General features: G+C 38.8%; 1 protein-coding gene across 1 annotated transcript in view; it reads right to left on the bottom strand.

Annotated features, from left to right (window-relative positions):
• SLC2A13 (solute carrier family 2 member 13) overlaps window positions 1-26114 on the bottom strand; it is a 173499-nt gene that overhangs the window by 40324 nt on the left and 107061 nt on the right. Inside the window, exons 5-6 of the mRNA XM_075742048.1 lie at window positions 12631-12794; window positions 7585-7705 (exon numbers count right to left, since the gene is read on the bottom strand). Coding sequence (XP_075598163.1) covers window positions 7585-7705; window positions 12631-12794 — 285 coding nt within the window. The remainder of the gene's footprint in view (window positions 1-7584; window positions 7706-12630; window positions 12795-26114) is intronic.

The raw sequence follows: 26114 nt of genomic DNA, 5'->3' as shown, positions 1-26114 counted from the left end.
TTATTACTAAGCAAAAAAGAGTAGAGGAATGAGAAATAAAACCAAATCTTAAAACACCTCCCCCCACCCCTCCCATCTTCCCGGGCTCAACTTCACTCCCGGCTTCAACCTCCGCCCCCCTCAGCGGCAACAGGGGAACGGGGAGTGGGGGTTACGGTCAGTTCATCATCCTCAGCGGGAGGACTCCTCTCATCATTCCCCAGCTCCAGTGTGGGGTCCCTCTCACGGGAGACAGTCCTTCATGACCTTCTCCAAAGTGAGTCCTTTCCACGGGCTACAGTCCTTCATGAACTGCTCCAGCGTGGGTCTCTCCCACGGGGTGCAGACCTTCAGGAGCAAACTGCTCCAGCGTGGGTCCCCCACGGGGTCACAAGTCCTGCCAGCAAACCTGCTCTGGCGTGGGCTCCTCTCTCCACGGATCCACAGGTCCTGCCAGGAGCTTGCCCCAGCGTGGGCTTCCCATGGGGCCACAGCCTCCTTCGGGTGCCTCCACCTGCTCCAGCGTGGGGTCCTCCATGGGCTGCAGGTGGAATCGCTACACCCCCTCATCCTCCCTCCATGGGCTGCAGGAGGACAGCCTGCTTCACCATGGTCTTCACCACGGGCTGCAGGGGGATCTCTGCTCCAGCGCCTGGAGCACCTCCTCCCCCTCCTTCTGCACTGACCTTGGTGTCTGCAGATGTTCTTACATCTTCTCACTCCTCTCTCCAGCTGCAAAAGCGCTCTCTAACTGTTTTTTCTCTTTCTTAAATACGTTATCACAGAGGCGCTGATCGGCTTGGCCTTGGCCAGCGGTGGGTCCATCTTGGAGCCGGCTGGCATTGGCTGTATCAGACACAGGGGAAGCTTCTAGCAGCTTCTCACAGAAGCCACCCCGTAGCCTCCCTGCTACCAAAACCTTGCCACACAAAACCAACACATAAACCCACTGCTCCTGCTCTGCATGATGCAAGTATTTGTATTGCTGAACAAGGTTTTCCTCATAGAACTGTAGGAACAATAAAAAAAATCTCTGTCGGGAAAGCCTTGATGTAGGGACTAGAGGGTCTTGCAACATCTACTGAAGATTAGCACATACCACCCAAAGAGAACATAAGCTGCAAATCACCGCAGGCTGGAAAGGAATGTCACTTTGATTATGCTGCCTTCTACTCTTTCCAGCTTGCTGTTTGCCAGACTGGAGACATGATCCTAGGCCTGGTGGATCTTTCATCCTACCTGGTATGCCCTCAGGTTTAGTCCTTGCTCTCAAGATTGGTGATGCACACAATCCTCTACCTCCCTTAGCATGTGATGCAGTTGCTTTCCAGCTCCTTATGGAAAAACAACAGATCGGAATCAAGCTTTCCTTGCCTCTGTGCTTGTATTCTCCCATCTACAACCAGAGAATCTCTTCCTCCAGCCCCAACTGAAAGAAAATGGCCAAGACAGCTGAGTTGAGTATCACCAGTCAGAGCGTGCCTATCCAACTGGACTCAGCAAGGGACAGAGGCAACTGATGAATCCAAACAAGAAAAACAGCCAAGATATTTAACTGAAAAACAAATGTAAGGACTTTTGAACAAATATTGCAGTAGATTTATCAGCTCTGTTGACATGTGAGGACATTGCTGCATTTAGCTTTCAGCCAGCTATACAATTAAAGAGCTTAGTAGTTTTTTGGTAAATGGCTTGCTTCATTTTTAAACACAAACTCATTTCAGTTCGGTGTTAGGACCTTGTTTAAAACTGCCTGATGCTTGTGTCTGAGGTCTTGTGCTGTTTGCACATGCTTCACTGCACCTCAGGCATGAAATCAAGCACTTCGTTATACTTCTGATGATTCCTGTGTTGCTTCCAAAAGTTAACCATTAAATTCTGATTAAATATCACTGGCCAAGAATAAGGGGATGCTTTAAGTAGTTAAAATGTGTGGTAACTGCAAGATACCACTCCAAGCTGTCACATCTGGGACACAGAAAATACAATATTTAACAAAGAATGAGAAAAACCCACTCAGACTTCAAGAACACTTTCCTACTATTATCAGAGACCAAATGACAGAAGTATATTTGCTGAGGTCTACTGGCAGTCTGTTAGGTAACACATGTATCCACTCAGTGATGTTCATAAGGAAAAGCTACCATTTATAATCACAGTACTCATACACTATCTGCAGTTCTGTAATTTACCACATAGTTATTCCAACAGATGTAAATCACAATTACATTCAAGTATGATCAACCCTTCCTCATCTTCAAATCAGGCTCCTGCTCCATCTAGTCCATGGAGACTCTTCTTCAGTGACTCCTTCCTAGGTAAGTTCCAGACCAGTACTAAATCTTTATCCTTCTTGATATGCCAGCCACATACAAATACATTAGCTCTCTTCAAACTTTCCTTAAACCATCTTTTCCAAAGACTCACATGCCTCAACTAAGCAACACAATCTATATAAGCTGAGCAACTGTTTTTGGTTTCTTGGTGTTTGCTACTTCTGCTTCAGACCCGAAGAGGACCCCAATGGCTCATCCATTTTTCCTACCTATTGTAGTCCTATAAAAGGAAACTACTCTCTACAAACCTTGCTTTACTTAAGTCCTTAGATCATCATGGCTACACCACGACTACTATAAGCACCTTGACAGCAGACTGTGCTGGAATGCTGACGCCACATGAAAAGTGTCTGATCTACTTGCGCATAGGTATCAATTGTCTCTTGTCTTTGATGATCTTTTTTCTGAATTTATATAGCCCCCAGCACAACAGCTTCCTGATTTACGCCTGCAACCGAGCAACACAAACAATATATAACAGAAACAACTGATTTATATGTGCCTTTATTTTGAGTGTAACGGCAGTCTCCTTAGAATACTTTGCTTTTTGAAACTACTCTTCCAAAGGGACCCTACACATAGATACTATATTCCCAGCTTCTGGGCAGATCAGATACAAGCCTTGTTCAAACTTGATTAAAATCATCCTTGTGTGACTAAAACCTGCAGACCATATAAAGTATAACACCATCGCTTTGGAAGATTTTACAAAATAATTCCCTAAGCATTGTTTCAGTTTTTGTTAAACGGCAAAACCTTAGAAGTATTAGCGGAGATGTGAAGCGTTAATAGGTTACTATATGAATAACACCTTGTTCCCTCAGTAATGCGGGGTTTGATTCAAAGACAAAGGAAGTAGAAATGTTAACAATGGTTACAGGGTCTGCATTACACTCACAGACATAGTTCAGGTAAGTCACTTTTCAGATCTTTGTGTTTAAATTAACGAGAGGAATTTTTCCTCATTCACATTAAAGATGCTTACTACACAGAACTGACATATTCCTTCCTAACCCTTATGATTTTAAATTAAATTACAAGTTTTGATTGACAGGAGCAACATGCCAGCAAATGGAAAATTATTACCAAGTGATAAATTCCTTATATTATCTACTTAAGATATTTCAAGATTATGTCAAGGTCATTTTACAGTTCTACAACATAAACTGTCTATCAGAATTTTAATTACATTTCAAAAGAGCTAGCAAAAGTATTCTCAAACATGTTTATCTTTTTACATACTCACAATTTTCTGAACTTAATAGCTGAAACACATTACTATATTTATTACTGCAATTCTAAATTATCAGAATGACCAGTAGCTCAGTTACTTTAACATTAGAAACATAAAATGAGAATCATGCTTTAAAAAATACTGGTTCTATGATACAGTGACAATATGAAGAATACTGATGGCTAGTTTGCAGATAAATCAGATTATCAATGAGTTAACTCAACAAAATAAAGTACAATAGCTAATATACTTACTATATGTATCCTAAGGCTATTAAATTCATTAAACTCAATTTCAATTACTAGGTTAGCTGAGTTTTTCAGGACTGATCACAATTATACACTTTTGCTAAACTCATAAAGAAAATATATTTCTTCCTATTAGCTATCTTGTAAAATTGCTATGTAAGAGTACTAAATATTGGTGCCTTCATCTCAGTGGCGTGTATTTGTACAATGAGCTCAGGAACATTAACCACGTGAGGCTGACTAATTCAAAGATGAACAACAGAGCTGTTGTGTGCCCAGCACAGCTGGCACCGCCTGTGTTATTTTAATCAAACTCTGAAGACAATCTGTTTGGGAAGGAACCTGAGAAAGTTCTTATGCATATGTATCATTTCCCTAGGATATGAGGGTTAACCTAAGCTTAACACAAACGTTACAATTTTCATGTAGTAACTGAGGTGAAAAATATTGCTAAAGCAGAACAAGTTCACATTATATCTTCTACAGCTGACCAAGTCTAAAAGAGAGACAGACCCATGAAAGGAGACAAAAAGACCAAGAATACAAGGCAACAGGACAACAATCGTTTCCAGAAATGGATGAACGTCCCAGAGAAAGGTAGAGTGGGGCAGTGACACTTTTGACTAAAGATTGGGAAAAGGTAGTAGGGTAGCTAGTGCACTTGCCCTAACCTTGACCTCCTTCCAGAACCAGGCAAGTCCCCAGTAAAAATGGGAACATATTTATAGAGTTTTAAGTAGTCAGAATAATAATAGGAATGGCTAGCTTATCTTTTCATTTCTAAGATGACAAATTTTGAGATGGTGGTGTTTTGTATTCCTAAATTTACCTCTGACCTTCTCTGTGGCCCTGATGATAAATAACAGATCACAGCTGCTGAAGAGATTAAGATCAAGAAAAGAGGTGGTCACACTGCAAATATCTATACAATCTCACACGGGCCAGGTGTGAAAATTAAGTTTAATTTAAGGATGGCACACACATGAGCGTTTACTTTGCCCTTCCTCAGTGAGATACACACCCACTTCCACCTGTGAGGAGGCACAGAGAATTTCAGTGTTCAGGGTGTCCTGTTGGGTTTGCGTTATTTCCACGATGTCCTCATGACATATTCAAATTTTCTTCATTGATTTATTGATTATTTTTTGGCTGTTGATCAACTATGATATTGGATGTCTCTGCACTAAATGAAAATATTTTACTTGATATTTGCAGCATATCTTACTGGTTTGTTTTCTGCAAGCACGTACAGGTAACTTGTACATCCGTTTGCACAGCACAGCTCTTTCAGAACATAGAATTCAAGCCCTAGGTGCTTTTTTTTTTTTAGGATAGTGACTGTGTTCTTTATTTGCTAGTCTGTTCTATCTTCATTGTTATTCTAGCAGCAGGAATTAATCTGTGCAGAGGAATATGGATCTGAGGGAACAACAAACAGACTGTCTATAGTAGCTCTAAGGCTTCCATAATGGACACACACACTTTCTCTAACCCAACTGATTTGCAAACATAAAAAGCATTTTTACCCTGCCCGTACCAGTGAAACTTCTGTTAGCAAAATACATTTTATTGATGTTTTTATAACTTATAAATACATTTTGGCAAAGACAAATACAAGTTATATTTAAGAAACTTCCCCATACTCCAAGATGGCCAAGCTGCAAACAGGTTTAGACTGACTACATCTACCTCACCTCAGAAAAGCACTGCATCACCATTAGGATGAATGAGATGACTAGGGAACTGAAGCATCTCTCTGATGAGGAAAGGCTGAGAGACCTGGGTCTGTTTAGCCTGGAGAAGACTGAGAGGGGATCTCATCAATGCTTATAAATATCTAAACGGTGGATGTCAAGAGGAAGGGGCCAGACTCTTTTCAACGATAGGACAAGGGGCAATGGGCACAAACTGGAACACAGGAAGTTCCAGCTCAACATGAGGAAAAACTTCTTTACTGTGAGGGTGACCAAGCACTGGAACAGGCTGCCCAGAGAGGTGGTGGAGTCTCCTTCTCTGGAGATACTCAAAACACACCTGGACACCATCCTGCGCAACCTGCTGTAGGTGATCCTGCTTTAGCAGGACTAGATGATCTCCAGAGAGATCTCCAACCCCTGCCGTTCTGTGACTCTTTACCAAGGTATACTATAAGATTAAAATAGAAGCACCTAAAGCTTTTTCATACATTGGTCATCATTTCACATCCCCTCACACATTCATTTTTATCTTTAAGAGAGCTCCTTCTATTTCAAAATATTCCCAAATGAAAATATTTTATCTTTTATTCTCTTTCCCGGACCCTTTGAATTTCTATCATATCTGCTTTTGCTCACTTTATGTCAGAAGCAGATTGAAGTAGTCCAATAATTCATGAAACAACATGCTTTTACTAGAACTACCTGCTTTAATTTTTCATGCTTTTGCCCAGAAGTGCACACTGAGCAAGCCACAGCAAGTCTAAATTTCCTTTATGACTAGCTGTGGTTAACTGAAAAATGAAAACTGCATCAAATAATTTTTCATTACTTCTTAAGGTGGAGCAGCCATATTTCTTCTATGCAGATTTTATATTGTTTCAGGTTATATAATCATCTAGCTTAATTAGATAACAAATAATGAGTTCTGCAAATGGTGCATCTGTGCTTCCCAGACATCCTTTCTAAATAGTTAAGTTCTAGGTAAACCCTTTTGTCATCCTGCTATCAACATTATCTTATTCTGAAAGGAGAGCACTTGAAAGCTTTTTCTTGCTATTTGAAAAAGTTGTATAGGCACATCTCAAAAATTGCAAAATATAGTTGACTCTGCAGTAGAAAACAAGTAAAAATACAGGTTTGTGCATGTAGGGATCCTCATATCTGCTAGTATCTAATGTTGCAGTTACTAGCATCTATTTACACTCTTTTAAAGACCTTCTGTCCCCTTCCCAGGGGTCTATAAAGCTTCAGATCCTCAGGATCTTTCACCTAAGACATTGTGCTGGCATATGAGAAGCCCTGAACCATACTTCTAGCCAATATCACTAGGAAACTAGAAGCATACTTATTTCTTGATATTTATCTCTATTGCAAACACATGTAAAACAGATTTTGAACGTAAGTAAGAATTTCATCAGCCATCTAACTAGTCTTCTCTCAATAGGGAATTTTCTAGTCTGCCAGCTAAATGAACATAAGAGCACTCACATGTGAATAAAAACCACAAAATATAGAAAATGACACATTCCTAGCACCCTAGAAGTAATGTTATCTGAAACTATGATTGCATATGAAAGTGCATCTTCTACCCACTATAGAAAAAAAGGTCACAAAATCACATTTATTTTAATTGTTAATTGGTTTGTAATTATCTGAAGATTTTTTTTTCCACTCAGGAAGACAAAAGGCAAGGAACAAATATTCTTGAAGAGTTTACAGCTGTTACACATGACAAATCTACAAGTAGATGAACAAAAGCAAGCATATTTACAAAATACTTTAAAAATATTCCTGACTTTGTGTCCACTATAAATTGCAGCAGGTGTAATATAACAGAGGAGATCTCAAGTGTGTAGTCTGCCACTTAACCACCTTATTTAGTCCAAGAGTCCAAAGGGTTATTCAGAGCATTTAGGCAAAGAGTCTAATTTTCTCTATTGAGGGAAGTTAGCATTTTAACTTTAGGTATATAGCTTAGTTCCTTGTACTAGACTTTGTTAATACTTGTCTATTACTCACACTAGGTTGTAAAACTCAATTAATTCGAAAAAATCTTCAAGAAGATTGGATGAATGATCATGAAATCTCACCTGTATTTTGTGCAGGTAGAGTTTTGATGTGAAGGATCTGGTGGATTAAGTGTGATTCTTGGCGAGACCTGAGCTGATAGCAAAAATCCCGAAGCTAGGATAATGAGTGCTACAGCAGTACCTAAAAATACAGATAAAGAACAATGTGATACTTTTCTCCAGAGCACATGAAATAATTCTCTATTGAACTGAACTATGCTTGGGAAAGCAAGGCACCCCATTACTATGCAAACAGCATTCGCTAAGGAGTTGTGATGAGAACCTGAGAAAAATACCCTTTGCTACATTCACATCTTAAATTAGGTTAGAGGTTTCAGTCAAGTGCATCAGGTTTAATGTCCAGATATTAAATTAATAGGTTAAGACTTTTTATTTTTTTTAATATGTGGAATTGAAGACTGCATGACTGAATGGATATATTCCTTTTGGTGTTGAAAATAATGCTGTAAACGTAAAATTTAACAGTGATTTTGAAATCATCACATTTCTTCCCACTCCAGACTTGCAGGCTTTCCTGTAAAATAGATAATAGCACCAGCTCTTTCATGGACTCTACTTCCCTTGTGAAATGAAAGAAATTTGACTTTTCATTAAAAAAACCACCAAAAAGCCCAACTGCAATTTCTGATCTTGTTTCAAAGAGCACACGCACATAACATCTGCTAGGAAAAAGCCCCCTTCCATCTATTTGCTGCTGTCCCCCTCAACGAATTCCTCATACATGAGCTGGGCAAAATGACAAGAGGGAAGATGGGAAAAAAGGTTCATACTTTGTGCAATAGAGCATTTCTATAACATAACCCAGTTTTCCTACCTTATTTGTCACATGTATCATTTTAATGAAAATTTATGTACTTCACTGCCTATGATACTACTGCAGCTGTCCCAAACTCAGACTTATAAAACATTTACATCTTGCTACTCAATGAGGCATCTAATTCTATGTTGCATAAAATACCCTGTGTACCTATTTGTATACTCACTATTTATGTGGCATGTTTTATTTGAGAGGTCTTACAGAACATGTATAGTCTTGACTACTAGTACTAAAAATATAAAACTAGTTGTAACTTTTTTTGTGAGCTGATTACTAATGATCTAATAACATTATCCTTACCATACAAAATGGACTCACAAACCACCGAAGCACATCCCAGTTAGAAGGCAGCATACATTTAGAAGTGTGCAATGATACAGCTTAATGGTTGAGGGCAAATGAAGGATACTTTATTCCATTCCAAAAACTCATCATCATCCCTTTGCTCTGTATGTTAGAAGCATGTAAGTAATTTTCTCAGAAATACATATGTGTGAACCTTTAGAAATGCCACTACATTAAAAACCTTAACATGTCACTCTGGTAATCTTTAAGAAATGACACAATATCTGGTTTTTATTTTGGGGCTTAGTTTTTTTTGGTACACAGAGGGCAGAGGGGATGTTTTGGGAGTTTTGGGGGGTGGGTTTGATGGTGGTTTTAAGAAGAAAAGCAAGAGTTTCCTAGCAGGCAAACCCACCAATTATGTGAAAACCTTTTTCTGAGATATAAATAATATCTTAAGTACCAAGATCTGCGTAATAAAATTATTCCTTAATGTGTCTGTGCAGCAGCCATGGCTAAAAGGCATGAATATGCATGAACTGCAGATGATGGGACCACACATTTGCCTGTACCAAGGCAACTAAGACTTTAAACTCAATCACAAAATATATGTGGAGAAAGCACCTACGCACCATCAAATGTGATTTCAGTTTATTCAACACATGGCTTTGTACTGCTATGGCTAGTAAGTATTCTAATAATCCCAGTTTTCTGGGCTGGCTGGATATTGCACTAGATTTACTGCACTTTCAAAATGCCATAAACCAGACAGCAAATATCTTTAGACAGGACCTATAATCTTATTTATATTCATTCTAAATATGCTTTGTCTGTCTCTTAAGTTAACCAAATACACTAACACTTACTTCCAGTACCTCTGCAAATGTCTTATTTCTTTGGAAAAGTACAGAATATGTAAACTTGGCAAATGAAGTTTATTATATATTTTCATTCTGTGGGACGTTTGTCTATGATGAATAAAAACATATAATTACATACATCATTAGCTGAGACTAAAAAGAAAAAAAAAAAGAAAAAAAAATATCCTGAAGATATTTTAGATCCTTGATGTTACAAAAAGAGATACAAATTGTCCAATGCCCAAGTACTACCATGCTTTCAAATTGACAATTTCTGAAGGGGAAAAAGGAAAACACAAATAAAATGGATACTGCACTTGTCAAAATTCCTGCATGTTTCCCAATTAACAGCTTTGAAGAAAGAAATTAACTGAAGAAGAGCAAAAGAAAGATAAAGAAATTATGCCAAGATATAAAATGAATGGGAAACTAAGAGGAATCAGTAACTGTAGTAAAGAGAACTAAAAAGGTGTGATATTTTTTCTTGGCAGAAGCAGCTTACTGTAATTTTCCTAATGCTTCTGGATGTGTCTGAAAAGCTCAATTTTTCAAAAGCTGGTAATATTTTGAAAATTATAAAGATACATTAAATGTAAATAGCTCTTTCCAAAATGTTTTCAGAAAGCAGAAGCTGCACGAGTTTACAAAATTAAATTACAGTATGTCATCTTTTAATCAAAATATTAATGCTGTTATCTCTCTACTGATTATTTTCGTAGGTTATCATCTAACAAACATCAAATCAATTAACCTTTACCAAAGAAAACCCCACACCCATGCAGCAGCAGGCAAAAGTAGTAGGTTTGTCTTCATTTTATGTAATGGGAGTCTTGGGCAGACCTGGCTTCTCCAAAGACCAGAGAAGCAGCCAGTAATAATTCAGTGTGAAAGTCAATGTCCTTAGAAACGCAAACCAAAACAGAGCACTAAAATGTAAGTTTAATCCATGAGAAAACTCATCATGGAAAACAAATCCACCAGCAGATTTAGTAATTATCACTTTATTAAACAGCCCTCTTGCTAAGGAAAACACATCATATCCACCACTACCTAAATCAAAGTGTCAAACGTTGCAAAAAGAAATTCCAAATCATACAGAGAGATGACATACAATTTCATTACTGTCATTATTTGTATTTTCCTTAGGAAGGGACCGTATGATAAAGAACGCAGCAAGCAATGCAGCATGGGTCAAGTGATGCTGCAGACTGACAGCCAGCAACTGACCACAGAAGAAAGACCATTTTTACTAAACAATTACTTTGTGTCCAAATATCATTAAAAAAAACCCTTTAACTGTATTATGCTCCTTTGTTTATTCTCTGTCTTACTTCTACATCCTCGTCTGTTCTATGACTGATCTGCTTTGTAAGAGAAACTTGTATCTACATTTCAAATATATGACCTTTGAATATGTTAACCAGAGCCAAAAAGCAAAGAGTTCTGTGATTGTATGAAAAGTCCATGTGGGAATCACACCAATACAGCTGGCTCCAGATAAGCAATAAAATCCTCAGGGGCTGGCCAGACATATGAGGTTATTGGGGCCAAATAAATAAATAAATACTCCATTCCAATAGAGTATAAAGGAGAGGCAGCACCCAAGAACCAGACGTACCAGTGCAGTGCCAGGAGAGACTCACTTTGCAGACAGACAAGGAAACAGGCAAGTACCACAGGGGAAATACGGTATTGAGCACAGGGAACGGTACAGAACTGGGTCTTTCTCCTCTGGAAGACTTGGCACTGGCTGAAGGCATAGAAGAACTTATTGAGGAGATGTATTTTAACTGATCTGGAGGTAGACTGTGATAAAAGTAGTGGTTTGAGAATTTTGTTCATTTGTTTTAAAACGTGAGGAACGTGCTTTTCCAGTGTCCTCTGTCATGACCACATTTCTGAACCTGGATCACGAAAAACACTTCAGGTTTCTTGACTCCAAATTAAAGTGGTAACACACCAAATACACATTTATTATAACTTGGAATACGAAATTGCCTCCAAACCATGTTTTAATTTACAGATTTGTGTAACTGTATCAAACCAGATGCAGTACTGTGCCATCACTGTTCTGCCTGTATAAATGCATTCAAATACTGCGAGTGTAGATTAACTCCCATCCCTTGGGAACTGCAGATGGCCAGCGACTTGGCAGGTGGTCCCTCACTCTGCTGGGTTGCATTAACTACAAGTTTGGATCCCTGACAGCGACAACAGAACAAAATATGGAGACATTAAACCTTCCCAGCTAAACACTTGTGAACATTATTTCAAGAGGAGCAGGCATGGTTTCTTTTTTCCAAACCTTGTTCTTGGAAACATCTGAACCTTTCAGACGTTCGGCCAGGGGCAGGTATTGCTCACAGATCACTTCAGCCAGAACGAGCACATAATGCAGAAGCAAGCAGGGACTTAGCAGGTAAATGGCAGGATGCAGCTGAGCATGGGCAAGACTGCTCGCTCTGTCTTTTCCTGCTTCTAAGAGATGGCTACATGACGAGTTTTACGGTGTTTAATATTTGGACAAAATGTAGAAATCCAGAATTCTGTCTTTTAGTATCTCATACAGGAGATGAATTAAAATCACATTAGGGTAGGTAAGGTACTTACTGTATCCTATTTGATATAACTATGAAAAGAACTGCATTACTTTTTAAAAAGTGTCACAATGGCTATGCAATATGCTTTCTCCAGTAGTACTTGAGAAGATGTTCTGAATTCCAATTAATGAGTCAGAAATTACGTATCACATATACACACATGAGATTTAAGCTGTGAAGTTCCAAGCATTTGTTTCCTTATACTGAAAAAAAAGTGTAAAAAGCTAAATGCAAACATTGTCAAACATGGCTTGAAGGAGAAACCACACCCAAAAAAATAACATGCTAAACCTCTATTTTTTTAATTAGCCTGTAACTGTGGTACTATACTACTAGTCTTGAAAAGCTGTCTGATTTCAGGGAGAAGATGGGGTCAACGCTGTTATTGTAAAGAGGACTACTCTGATAAAGTTAGCACTTGAAATTTTATTTTCATTTTATTAATAATTATGCAGAATATACAATACACTAATTAAGCACTCACCTGCTAAACTCCCAAGTGTAAGTTTCCGGCGACCCATTCTTTCAACGAGCCAGACTCCCACAAGAGTAAAAATGAAGTTTATAAATGCTGTCAGTGCTGCCAGCCAGATCGCAAGCCTGTCGTCTTCAACTCCTGACATCTGCAAAATGGTAGCACTGTAGTACCTGCGAGTGGAGGGAGAGACAAATACGAACACCACTGATTTCAGTTTGGTTCATGTTATAGTTTCTGATTTTAAATCTAAAAACATCATAACACATATCAAGTGTGACCTCCTGCATAATGCAGCCACAGACTGACACCCAATTACCCTGGCAAATCAGGCATAACCAAGGCATAACTTGCGCTTGACTAAAGTTTTGACTGGAAGACATCAAGAGACGAATTGCCATTCTCTTGTCTGTTTATATTTTCAATGGTCAATCAGATTCTACTAGAAATGGGGTTTGCATTTTTAATTTAAATGACTCTGGCTTTCAAATCCAGCTGTTGCTTTGTGCTCTATCTTTTTCTGCCAAAACATGCAGGATTTTAGCACTCTGTGTACTGTCTAGGGAAAGATAGCTCAAAAATCAAATACATTTTCACTCCTGCTAAAGGTCATGGAGAACTCATCTATGGCATCCAACACGTTGCAAGTGACACTTGCAACCTCCTGGTTTTAGGTTTTGCAGTTTTATTTTACTGAACTGCCCTGCAACCTTCTCTGTCATAATACTTTTGTCTTAACCAGAACACCATTGCTATGAAATGCCTTAGCAACACATTGCAGGGATGTGGATCTGCACCCAACAGGAGCGTCTGACAGAAGTTTCTACTTCTCTCTAAAGGGAATCAACTGTTCCACACAAACAATAACTCATAAATACATCGACTGAGCAAAATGAAAAGCGAAAAAAAAGGAAGCCTTCTACCATTTTTCACAGAGATCAAATGAACACAGATATTGGGCCTATGTTCTCAGGGAGAGCTAAATAAACCTTCAAGAAAACACGAGTAGTTTTGTTCATGTTGCAGAAACACTTTTCATCTTGTTATATTAATTTGTGCTGAGTGAAATACTGAATATTCATGCCCACAAATACCTAGCAGCCTACAGGCTTTCATACAGTAATAACCATCAAAAATGTCAAAGCTTACTTTTTTTTTTTTCCCCTGGTCAAAATGCAGCTTGCTTTAAATGTCCCCTTGTTGTCTTAATGTCCAGATGCGTTATCCTCAGAAATTTTAGTGTCCATATTTTTCTATTCTAAGCATAAAGCACTTTTTATTTCAAATCTATAATGGACAATATGCTCAACTGACTATTGCAAAAGTGCTTGAGCCATTTAAGACACTACCAGCCATAAATGACTGCACCTATGGCTGGATGTTACACTGGCTAAGACAAGGTATTTAGATCCTCCCAGCTCCCTTCCTCAGCTCCTCTTCCACACCAGTACAGCCATTTGAGGCCATGCCTACACGACCAACTTGTGGTGCAGCAGGAGAGGACCCCCAGAGTGGAACTGTTGGCACTGAGGACCTGGTATCTACATGCACATGGGTTTTGAGCCTGGCTCCATGATCTACCTGCCTGTTAGCAACTGTAACACCTTGTCCAGGCTCATTTTGTCTGAAAGAGCTGCAAACTTGGAGATCCCGGTAAGGGTACAAATCTTGGAGAGACAAAGATTCATGAAGGATAGACACCATCTGAATTAAAACACTAATGCTAATGCGTCCTCACTTCTTAAGGCTCTCTAAATTACATTGCTGTCTGTCAAAACTTACATTGTACTGCACTGTTCTAGTCACCAAAATCATCCAAACAGTCTCTGATTTCCCAATACCACCTTCCTTTTTCTTCTTAAGGGTAGCAAAATAACAATAAATGTCAAGTCTTGGCCCGCTGACACCTACTATGAAAATCCTATTTACTTCCAGCAGACAAGGCTTCAGGAAGCCACGTTTAACTCCACACATCTAAATCTTCCCAAAATCCAATTCTATTGCGAAGTCAGAAATTGCCAGTTGTCAGCAGCAATGTATAGCGTACTGATTCTATATGGTTGAAAAAGCAAATAAAGAATCACACAAAAGCTCATAGATGTCTACTGCCTGATATATACAAACAGGCACCTTCTGCCCCCAACTTTCCTTCTGGTTGCTTATTGCACTCCCTGGTTATATATTCTCAACTAGAAGCTTACTGTTTATCCATAAATAAACAACATATTTCATTTCTATGGAAAACAAACCAGGGAAATGTAGATTCTGCAAATCCAAATGCCAAGCTACAAAAGCCTGGGTGCTGGGCAATGATGTTGATGTTTATTATGGCATAGCAATCTAATTTCAAAAATTTAAAAGAACACTTGCATAGATTATGATAAATACTAAATATATTAGCTCATGTTTATCTATTTTAGTATGCCCATTTTTTAATACCAACCTGTGCAGCCCTAACTGCCTATTAACATAACAAGATGACAGATCTTTATAATTTCTCCTTGACAAGGAAAAAACCTATGTGGCAGAAAAAGGTCAAGTTGTGATATTATACAACCATAGTTAATACTGCAGGTCCTGCAGGGAATGCAATTTCAGTGACAAAGTTCTGCAGTCCTAGTTTATTTTATAAAATGTAAAGAAAATGACAAAAGCATATATGCATCCTTGAAATTTCTAAGCAAGTACCGTATCTTAGAAAGCAAATAAATACAGACAATTAGAAAGCCACACAAAGTAACTGAGTCAGGTATATACAGAAAGATTTTAATATTGATCATTTCTGAGGATGTCAAAATTATGAATTTGTTCTATCAAGAGTTGCTGTACGTTAAAATAAAAGAAACTGAAACATTTCCACATTCAAGAACCCTCAGACTAATCCTTTGGCTATATACTGAAAATGCCCAGTATTGGAGGAAATGAAGCACTCCCAAACCCTTTCCTCCCTCTTACCTCTCTTTATTTTTTTAAAGCAACAACATCCAATGTTTCAAGAAAAGGAGAATTTGCCCCCTTCAGGCAGGTATTATGAACAATTCCAGATGCATCAGGGTTCCCAGGTTAGCTCATTCAGCAGCAGAGAAGCAGCCCACCATGCCAGACTTTGTGTAACTCTTGATCCAAAAAAAGTGACTGTCGATAAGCTGCCATCACAGCTTTGCCCCCATCTTTCAGGAGGGGCTGCTCCAGCCCATCTGTTATACGAAGTCTACTTCAACAAAGTTTCTGTCTAACTTTTATTAGCCTTTTTCGACAGAATTTGTAATTCTTGTTAAGTTAATGAAAAAATCTAAATAACTCAGAAGTACCTTTCAACATCTTGAAAACATTTACATTTTTGCTTTTAAGAAAACAAAACCAGAGTACTCTGGCACTGCTTTGCAAAATGTTAACATTTTCTAGCACAATACTTTGGAAATCACTGTCCAACTACTCAAACTACTCAGTCCAAGAAAATCAGGCCCTAGAGATAACAAAACCCTTTATCTTTTTTTTCTCAATGCAGCTGAAATAATGCAAAGTGAAATTGCAAGTAGTGCAATACCAGAAAACAAATGATTAAATATTGAAGAAAATACAAATTGGTGGCAATTTCAACAGATTTACATGCTCTTTTTCTGCAATTGTGCACAAAGATCCTCTCCTTCTGCTCTATCAGTTTATTGTATGTTACAATTACTGGACTAAGATTGATGAAAGTATTCATCACAAAACATGCTCCACATTGACAAAATTGTGTTTCATTTACACTTTCAACCTGTTTCTCTGCTCCTTTAGGAATTACTAAAGTTTATTCCCATCAAGTTCAATGATTTCCAGCATGGGAACTGCATTAGATGTGCCCAAGCTGGGCCAGGAACACAGCATTACCCAACCAAGGTACCGAGGGTGCTGCAGCTTCCCTGGCCCTGTGCAGCACAGCTGTCACACCGGGGCCGGGTGACAACCTCCTCCTGCCTATAGCCCTGACTAGAGTGACTTGTGCTGCCAAGCATGACACAGCATAGTTATCTAAAAAACAGCAATATGTTACAGCATATATACACAGAGAACGCGGAGTCTTGTTCCTCAGCTGGCTTTCAAAGTGGTGAAAGGTTCGGATGAGAAGCAGCAGGTCCCCATTTTCAGGTACGGACACTTGCAGGCTGGCTATGGTGCCATCTACCAAGCCAGGCAGCTGCATTAATATGAGACTATGCCAACACCAACTGGGAAGCTGGACCGTTTAGACACACACCATCTTGCAAAAGACATCTGAGGGAATAATGCTAATTCAAATCTCACATTGGTTTGAACAAAAGTGTCCCACTCAACTTAGAAGTCTTCTAATTTGTTTCATGTTTCCCTCCTTTTGCAAGCTATCACACATCCCTGTAAATACAGCTATAGTGTTCTCCAAGACAGCTTGTTCTGACACATGCTTTGAAGATATCATAGAATCATAGAATGGTTTGGGTTGGAAGAGACCTCAAAGATCATCTAGTTCCAACCCCCCTGCCATGGGGAGGGACACCCTCCACTAGCCCAGGTTGCCCAAAGCCTCATCCTGGCCTTAAACACTTCCATATTATTCCATATATATTATGATGATGAGGAAAACAGGTTACATCATCCTTAACATTTCACCTCTAGGTGGTTTTACATGTTGCTAACCTGAATAGCAACAGCCCGACAAATGGCATTGCCATGGCGTGGAATACAGAACCTCCGCTGCAATGCAATGCTTGGTGGCAGCCAGCTTAGCTCGCCGTGTCCCACTCACTGCAGGTGGAGGAGTTGGGGAAAGACCGTAGGCTTCTACATACAGGTCCTGAATCATTCCACCTACTCAAAGGCCTGATGTGAATTTGCACGTGATATACTTTTGCTGGGAACTGAAAATGAATTTGTATAATAGTACTACTGTTATTCACTGCTTTAATCCTGCAAATGTATATGTCTTCCTCTTTAGTCTTTTGTTTGCAGTTTAAACACAACAATCATATCAGATTCAGAGGTGCTCAAGGAACAAACATGAGCCAGGAAACTCCCACTGGAATTACTGGCACTGGAAAAAGGCCAGGCACATTGAGAAATTGCAGTTCAGTGGAAGATGGACTATATAAGCTTGAGAACAGCTTCTAAAGCAAAGCAGGCTTGTAGAAAGAGCAAGCTTGCATCTGCCTGTCGCACCCATTTACACCTATGTTATGAAAGGGATTTAATCAAGAAAGTTTAAGCTGACGCTTTCATTACTAAGGGCCTGTAGAATTACCATGGCTTCACCAATACGTCAAACTATGGCAACTCATCTGTGTAGATAAACTTACAGAAAGAGGAGAAAGCAAGAGCAGCATATGGGAAATTAGATGCCAAAGTACTGGAAATGAAAACAAGATAGGAAGAAGTTGATACATCTGCAAGGAGTCAAAGACAGTAGATGCGCCAGGTGTGGAGGCTCTCCAACGGGAGGGATGCTACGGCCCTGCTAAACACTACACGAAGTTTGGGGAAGGGAAACAGATGCATTGGCAAGGTGCTGTAGAGGCAGCAAAGTCAAAAAAATTCCTTTGGTTAGACTTGTTTGAAATAAGGATTGCAGAGCAACATAGCAGCATTTGATGATGTAATTGGAGTGTTGGATAATGTGGTTCAACTTCCCAGCTTCATGTTCTGCACAATACGATGGTAAGGGAGATGTGACAGTTTCCATTCGCAGAGGTTGCATTCAGAGCAACCATGGACACCTGTTTGGAGACCTGGGCAGTTATTGAAACTCTGCTGCTTCCCTGTCTACATCTCTAATCATATCCGCCTAATCTCTTACCTTGCTTTTTAAACTCCCTGCTTGAGCAGGGGGATTGGACCAGATGACCTCTAGAGGTCCCTTCCAACCTCAACCAGCCTGTGATTCTGTGAAACACAATTTTGCTTGGCTCCTTCCTGAACTCTTATAATATAAATTAGTAATATTAATATCAAGAGTAGCACTGATATTATGAAATGTCTAAGCACAGATCTACTTTTCAATGGGAATTGCCTTTGTCAGACAAAACTTTCTTGATGCTGAATCTCCATTAGCTATGGATGATGAAAATGGAAAGTCATAGAAAGGATAAGATCTAACCTTATCTTTGACATTAGACATATAATAAAGTTGATCACAAAAGCTGTAAAAATCCATTTCATCACTATGATTTGGCATCAGCCCCAGGACTATCATGTTAATCAGTTTACAGCCTTTAGATTTCTTAAAAAATTAAAACCTTAAATCATCAACTGTTAAGTTGAAAAAGGGAGTATCGAACAACCTCAACAACCCTCTAAAATCCCATATGGTGACAGATGGGGCAAACCTGTACAGCCAAATCGGTTCTGTCAGGTCTTGTACAATCCCCTCACAATCTCTGCTCTCCTCTGATCCAACTTGATTGTAAACTTTTTAGTCATCTTTTCACTTACTTAATTTTTGAAAATTATGCAGACAGCCTCTTGCTTGAAATCACATGAATTGATTGCTTTCCCCTTTAGCACGTATACCACCTTCCTTCTGTTAGTATTTTGAAAACATACCTCATGACCCATACTTGTGCCCTACTGCAGACTGGCAGCACCCAAACCAACACGATTAGCTTGTCTCAAGGTTCTGATCTGCACAAGACTGTTTCAGTGCCAGTCCCTCCTGCAGCACACTCTGCTCTTCTCTAAAATAGTAACAACTATTATGTTTCAAAAATGTTAGCAAACCTGATTTCATCTTCTGCATTTAAAAATCACAGAGAATGTGCACAATGATATTTACACAAGAAAATATTGTATATTTAAATATATGACTCCACATACAATTATATACACACACAAACTTTATGACTAATATCATTCTGTTAAATGCAACGCATCTTGTTTTACTTCACGTCATGAATCGCTTCAGCAGGACAGAAGGGGAAATTTTCTCATACCTGCTGTTGTCTTCCAAAAGATTCTTAACAATAATTTCAATCAATTATATGTTGCTGTTTGGGCTTATCAGCGGTATCTCTCATGGCAGAGATGACACATGCCTGTATGACAACGTACAAACAAAAACTCTTTTTTCATCCATCCACTGGACGTCAGTAAGACCCTTTCAGCTCATTAGGTCCTAAGGCAACTGGACTTCAGCTATAAAACAAGATGATCGGATACACGTACCTTTATTTTTAGGTTAAGAAGGCAAAATATCTAAGGACTAGATCCTGAAATCTTACTGAAGCCTGCCAATTCATAGCAGACACTGCTGCTTTATAGCACTCCACTTTAAGATCAACAGTTGAATATTTTTTCTCAGACTTCTACATCTGAAGTCCTGAAGAGCTCTCTGAGGAAAAGGTTGCTGTATCATCTCAAAGTCTATACTGGAGTTTTCAAAATGAGTGCCTGGAAGGCAAGTGGGAGGAGTGCCAGTGTACGCTTATCTACTGTAATTATACCTTCAAATTCCCCATTGAGTAGTAATGATGTATTGTGTTATAAATGCTTTCAGCATAGAGTGAAATGACAGTGACTGCCATTTATTACAACCAGTACTTTTTGATAATAAAAAACCTCAGCATTTGGGATTGTTTGACAGATAACTCTATACACCCAATAGGTTCTCTGATTCACCACACGTTATCCACGTGCAAGGCACATGAAGAGGTTTTAAGGATTACCATTTAATTATGCTAAGAAAACACACGATTTTTTTTTAGTGTCCAAAGAGACTGAATTCTATAGCTATTAAGCAAAGTACGCATACCGGTGTTTGACAGGGATTAAAAATACCTATAAAGGCTTAAGATCACAAAGATACACAAAGGAAATAACTTCCCTAATTTAATGGGATACTGTCACACAGCTATTGGGTCCTTTGAAAATACTGTTACAGTATTTGCTATAAGATCAGAGAAAAATTCCTTTTTGCTTATTCACTCTGCACCAGATACATCTTTGCACAGCCAGAATGCTTTTCATGCTCAGTCATTTCACCTGTTTATGTGGGTCCTTCACAGGTCTCACCTGAAGCTCTGGGGGAGGGAAACTGTTTTCTTCTTCATAGTAGAAAAATGATAAAATACAAGGAGGAGTTAGAACTATTATTTAAAAGAATAATACAAAACTCCTACGTAAGTCTGTAACAGACAAAGTGCTGTGTAAATTCAAGGACAGAACCGTGTAGTTAAACCCATTGAAGAAGTAGGTTGAATTTAAGTGGTGAGTTAAAGAGTAACAGGCAGAGCTGGAAATTAAATGGAAGCACTGGAAGGAACAAAGCCTTGACCACCCTCCTTCTCTTCCCAAAACAGAGATGCAGTTTCCAGCACAGAACAAATAGGTTGGAGTCTGTAACACCTATATGCTTAGCACTGCAACAAAAAGCAAAGGAATGTCAGCTTTTTCACCTTGTCTTCGGTGCCTAACTCTTCAACAGAACATTTATGAAAGAAAATCACCACCATCGTCCTATTTTATAAATGGAGACCACTGAGGCTTTTGGGAAGAGGAGGAAGACAGACTACTATTGGCAGTTACCCACCAGTACTACCTGCAGCAGAATAATGACACTCCAGAGTCTCACTGCAGATAAGTGCTCTCTGCAAATTAATAAATATAAAAGGGAAAGACAATCCCCCAGGTGTTTCACGAAGTATACCTTGTTCAATTATTCATTTATTCTGACAACTTCATTTTAATTTAAATTATGTTTAATATTCCAGGGTTTTCTAATGCTGCAAAGCACTAATGCCTGCCATAAGCTGTCTGGGATCCCAAATACCAAAATCAGTCCTCATTAAAATCAATAGACTTGCTAAATGTATGTAGCATTAAAAAAATAATAATAAAAATATCAAGCTTGCCCCTTTGCTTCAGCCAAGGCCAGTGGCAAACAAAGGGACTATATACACTACAGTCTCACCGTAAGAGCTAGGAGTTAGCAAGCTGGGAGTAATGGGATCTCAAAAGGTAATAAAAAAAATGAAACAGGCTTTCTTTTGAACCTAGTTCATGAATGCTTTCTCAAGAAAGAGCAAGCTTCTGTGCTAAATATATATTTATCTTTTGAGAAAAAAAAATACTACTTCTAATTTTTGCTTATGAATAATATAAAGATAAGATCATAATTTAACCCCAATTTTTCATCCATGGTTTAGTATCTGAATGGAATAACGCTAAATGTCCCAAACTTCCCTTCCAGGCAGGCAGAAGGAAAAATCATAGAAGGAAAATCATATGATAATAACTGCACTATGAAGTGTTTAAAAAAAAAAAGTAATTTCAGTGTTCCTTACAGTATCCAATCTTTCAGTCATTTTTCAGTTAAGAAAAAAAAAAAAGGGTTTTTTTCATGCACAGTAAGGCAAAACGTTATTCAGTTTGCACTGCGCGTCTTTTCAGATAGTACATCTTCAAAATAGTGCACGTCTAGTTCTTTTATTCACTCCCACAGGGTCAGATTCCCCACATATGCTCTGTGGCGCTTTATATAGGACATCTTTGAGTAACCCTGTTGGTGGAGCTTCCTGAGGAAACTATTTCCATTTTGTTAGACAGCACTGAAATAACTGCCTAAAAGTACCATACTGCCTCACCTACCACTGACATGTCTGTGCTTTTTTTAAACATTTTTCCTAATTATAAACCTATGACAAATATCTATGTATTTAGAATAATAATTCCAATATATACAAACGGGAACTACATAAAAATGTCCATTTAAAAATAGCCCTTTCCACGGCAAAGATACATGACTCAATCCTGAGAGCATTATCCCCACCGTTCCCCTTAGCAACAAATTCATTAATATCTTCTTGTAGAAGGACATAAGCATTGCACAACTACTTGGGAGAATGCAGCTAGTTCAGAGTGATTAAACAGGACTTATAGCTCACAAATGATACCTCTAACATTTTCTGCCAATTCTTCAAAGATCATGGTACTGTATACACCAGAGATGGCACTGCATCCACACAGTGAAGACAGGTACTATGGACTTAGAAGCTGCAGAATACACGTTAAATAAATTAATCTCTGCGAAGCCCTAATTTGTCCTTTGATGGTGTAATGAAATACGACACAATCTTTACAGATCTTTACAGATGTGACCACATCACTGCCCATTTACTCTGCTACTGATTCCAGATTTCTGCTCACTTAGCCCCATGGTGGTTTGAGCCCTCATGCTCAGACCAGCTCCTGCCCCTGTTCCTCTGTCCCAGAAGCTCTGTTAGGCTCCTGCTCTCTCATCCTACCATTTCACTCCTTGCACAGAGCAAATTATTTCTGAATGCTTCATCTTGCACTCCCGCTATTCACTTAACCTTTTTAAAATGTAATTTAAAAAGCAGACAACACACCCCCCAACAAAAAAAAAACCAATCCCCTCCTTTACTCTTCCAGTTCTTGTATTTTCAAATAATGGGTATCTTATGAAAGCTCAGCAACTAAGCACAGGAAACTAGATTTCAAAAGAAAAATACTTCCTTCCATGAAACCACACTTTATTCTTTTTTTTTAAATGAGTAACCTTACTTACAGACAACATCTAAAAGTTTAGAGTTTTAAATGTTCAGACAAAACCAGAAACAAGATCTTTGTAAATCTCCCAAATCTGTAACTATCTTATCAAAAACTCAGTCTTCCATATACAGAACTTTATTTCCATATTGAAATGGTACAAATAATCAAAATAATTTGTCTATGGCATATAAAAACTAGTTAATATTCCAGTGACACTACAAGTATTAATTCATATGTGAAATCTTATTAATATTCTATCCTTTTCAATTTTAATTAGAAGATGTTGCATTAATAATATTTATCTTGCAGAGCTTGGCATTTTTAGAGTTCAACCCACGAGAATGATTGTAATGAATTCTTGCTAAGAACCCATGAAATTGGTCTAAAATAATGAATAGCACACTGTAGTATCTTCTGATCAGCACAAAAAACTTAACAGAGACATCATAAAGCCTTTGTGGCTATCAAGCTATCTATTTATTTATTTTAAGATACTGATTGACCTTCTAATACGGATTTCCTAAGAACTTTTAAATCCGAGTCTTGCCTATTTTGTAGAACTCAACTGTTAATTGCTGTATCAAGCCTCCTTTCTCAGATCACTGAACTATACACTAGTGTCAACTTTAAAACTGAAGAAACCCACAACTGCCCTTCAGCTTCTTCCCAATGTCACAATTATCAAAGCCAAGGGGCCAGAGAAAATGCTGCTCTTACGAGCAGCTGGACAGCTCAAAACCAACAGAAAGTCCTCTACTGTCTTACAGGCGCTGGGTTTCTTTGGATCAGGTTTCAAATACTTGAACACAACATTCCTGTCCCTCCAGAAGAACAAATGTCAGGCCAGACAATGGGCTGCACTTCTGGAAAGGCAAGAGGATGCACAAGGGAAAAACTAATTTAACCACAAATTAGGCTACTGAGACGACTGACTGTCAAGGGATTTCAGCAATGAAAAGAAAAGAAAACGGAAACAGATATGACCAATAGCAGCCAGTGCCATGCCACAGAAGCCTCTAGCATCCCTCGGGCTAGGGAGGAGCTCTTAAAGCCACTGTGATGACCCTAACACATACACCCAATGATGTTGAGATAAATTGTGGAAGCCTACTTTAAGGATGTTCTTTAAGGACTTTCTTCTCATTCTGAATTAGTCTATTACAGCACCACACACAAAAATTAAATAAAAATTAAAATCTATTGGCATCAATCCCACAGTCATTCAGGGAAAACTCCATGATGAGCAATGAGGAATAACAGCATGCATATGGGCACATGAGTACACCATAGCTGCAGTCACTACTGGGCACAATGCCCTTACTAGTAACAATTTTAAGCATATGTCCTATGTAAGAAAAAAAAAATAGTTCTGGGAAATAACTGGCACAAAAGTCTTCCCTGGGCTCAAATGCACAGATGTACCCACATTATCAACAGTCATTTCAGGACTGTTTAAAAAACAAACCCAAAAGAGTAATTCTGGAGTGACACCATCTGAGCTCATTATTCATGGTGGCAGATGAGATCCTTTTCTGGAGTACTGGTTTTGGCAAAAATATCCTAAGTTGACAACCTCAACTGACCATTCTAAATCTGCATTCAGAATTTATATTTTTAGATGTTTCTGGCACCAAATGCCAAGAAATGGCAACTGTTCAGTGTCTTTCAAATTCATGCCACTCAGTTGTGGTGCTTTAATTGAGATTTCTAAATCCAATCTCAGGTTTTAATATTCATATAATCAAATATTACCCTTGCAATACATTTCAGACATACAGTGCACACAGACTAGATCTCGACAGACTTGCATCTTCTCCTTCCTTAGAAAACAAAATTAATTGCACAGCAAAGTTAAACGCATGCAGTGCGAATATTAATTTGGCACTGTCTGCTTCTACTACACACAGTCTTTTCTGTTGTTTTTCGTCCCATCTGTTCCAGGAGAGAAAGGAAAAAATTATGGCAGACTCAAAAAATTCCTTACAGCAGTATCACCAATGTACACAGATTTATTTTTTATTTTTCATTTCATGTTCAGGATGGGTAAAACCATAGAAGTAATATTAATGTAGCATATAAATGACAATCAGAAAACCAAAGGGCTTGATTTCTGATGTTTGAATGATTAATCCATCTGAATGCAGCATCTAGCTGCTGCTTTGAAATTTCCTCTTCACTTTCAGCAGCAAAAATTACCTGAACACCTAGTTCTTTGCCTCTCACTTACTATGAAGTAATCTGCAAGCATCCCAAGTGTGCGTTTCTGCTTTTCTGCCAATAAACAAAGCATCACCCTCGAGTTCTGATGCTCTAACCTGAGATTCTCAAGTTAGACCTCTTCCTACCCGCACTGTTTTGCTCTGTGCCCTGAATATACTTTGTGGAGATGTTCTGCTTGGAGCAGAGGTGAGAAGAACCGGATTCTAATTTCCAGTCCAAAAAGTTTAATACAAAAATGTAACGCCATCAGCAGGAAAGACCCAGAACAAGCTTTTAGTACGAAATCTAGAGAATCACTTGCACAAACTGAGCTCCTTTCAACAACTGTGCCTCACCTGGTGTGCTGGGTGCCCAAATCACCAAGCCCTACTGCACCTTAAAGCGACCTTTCTGGCTGCTTTTGAGACAGACCTACCCTAAGTTAAACACCTCACTCTAGAGGGAGATTCATGGCTGAAAATGCAAGAGGAGGCAGGTATCGCCCTGCTCTAGAGGGAGCTATTTCTCCCCTTGCCACCTCCGACAGCATTGGCTTGCTGGTCCTCTGGTCAAGCCACTGACCTTTGTGAATCCCCTTCACAGACACCTCAGTCCGCTCCTGTTCTATGTGAAGACCTCAGGAATTTTACCCAAGGAAACTGAATTTACTCATTCCCCCATGGATTCAGCTCTTAGCTTGTACTTTCTTAATTGTTATGTGGGTACAACTATGTTTTGCCACTGCTGCGAAGTTTGTGACTTCTGCACCAGCTGCC

This window comes from Balearica regulorum, chromosome 1, assembly GCF_011004875.1.
Source record: "Balearica regulorum gibbericeps isolate bBalReg1 chromosome 1, bBalReg1.pri, whole genome shotgun sequence".
In the NCBI taxonomy this organism is placed as follows: domain Eukaryota; kingdom Metazoa; phylum Chordata; class Aves; order Gruiformes; family Gruidae; genus Balearica; species Balearica regulorum.
Note: the sequence above shows the minus strand (reverse complement) of the source record. Positions and strands in the feature narration are given on the sequence as shown.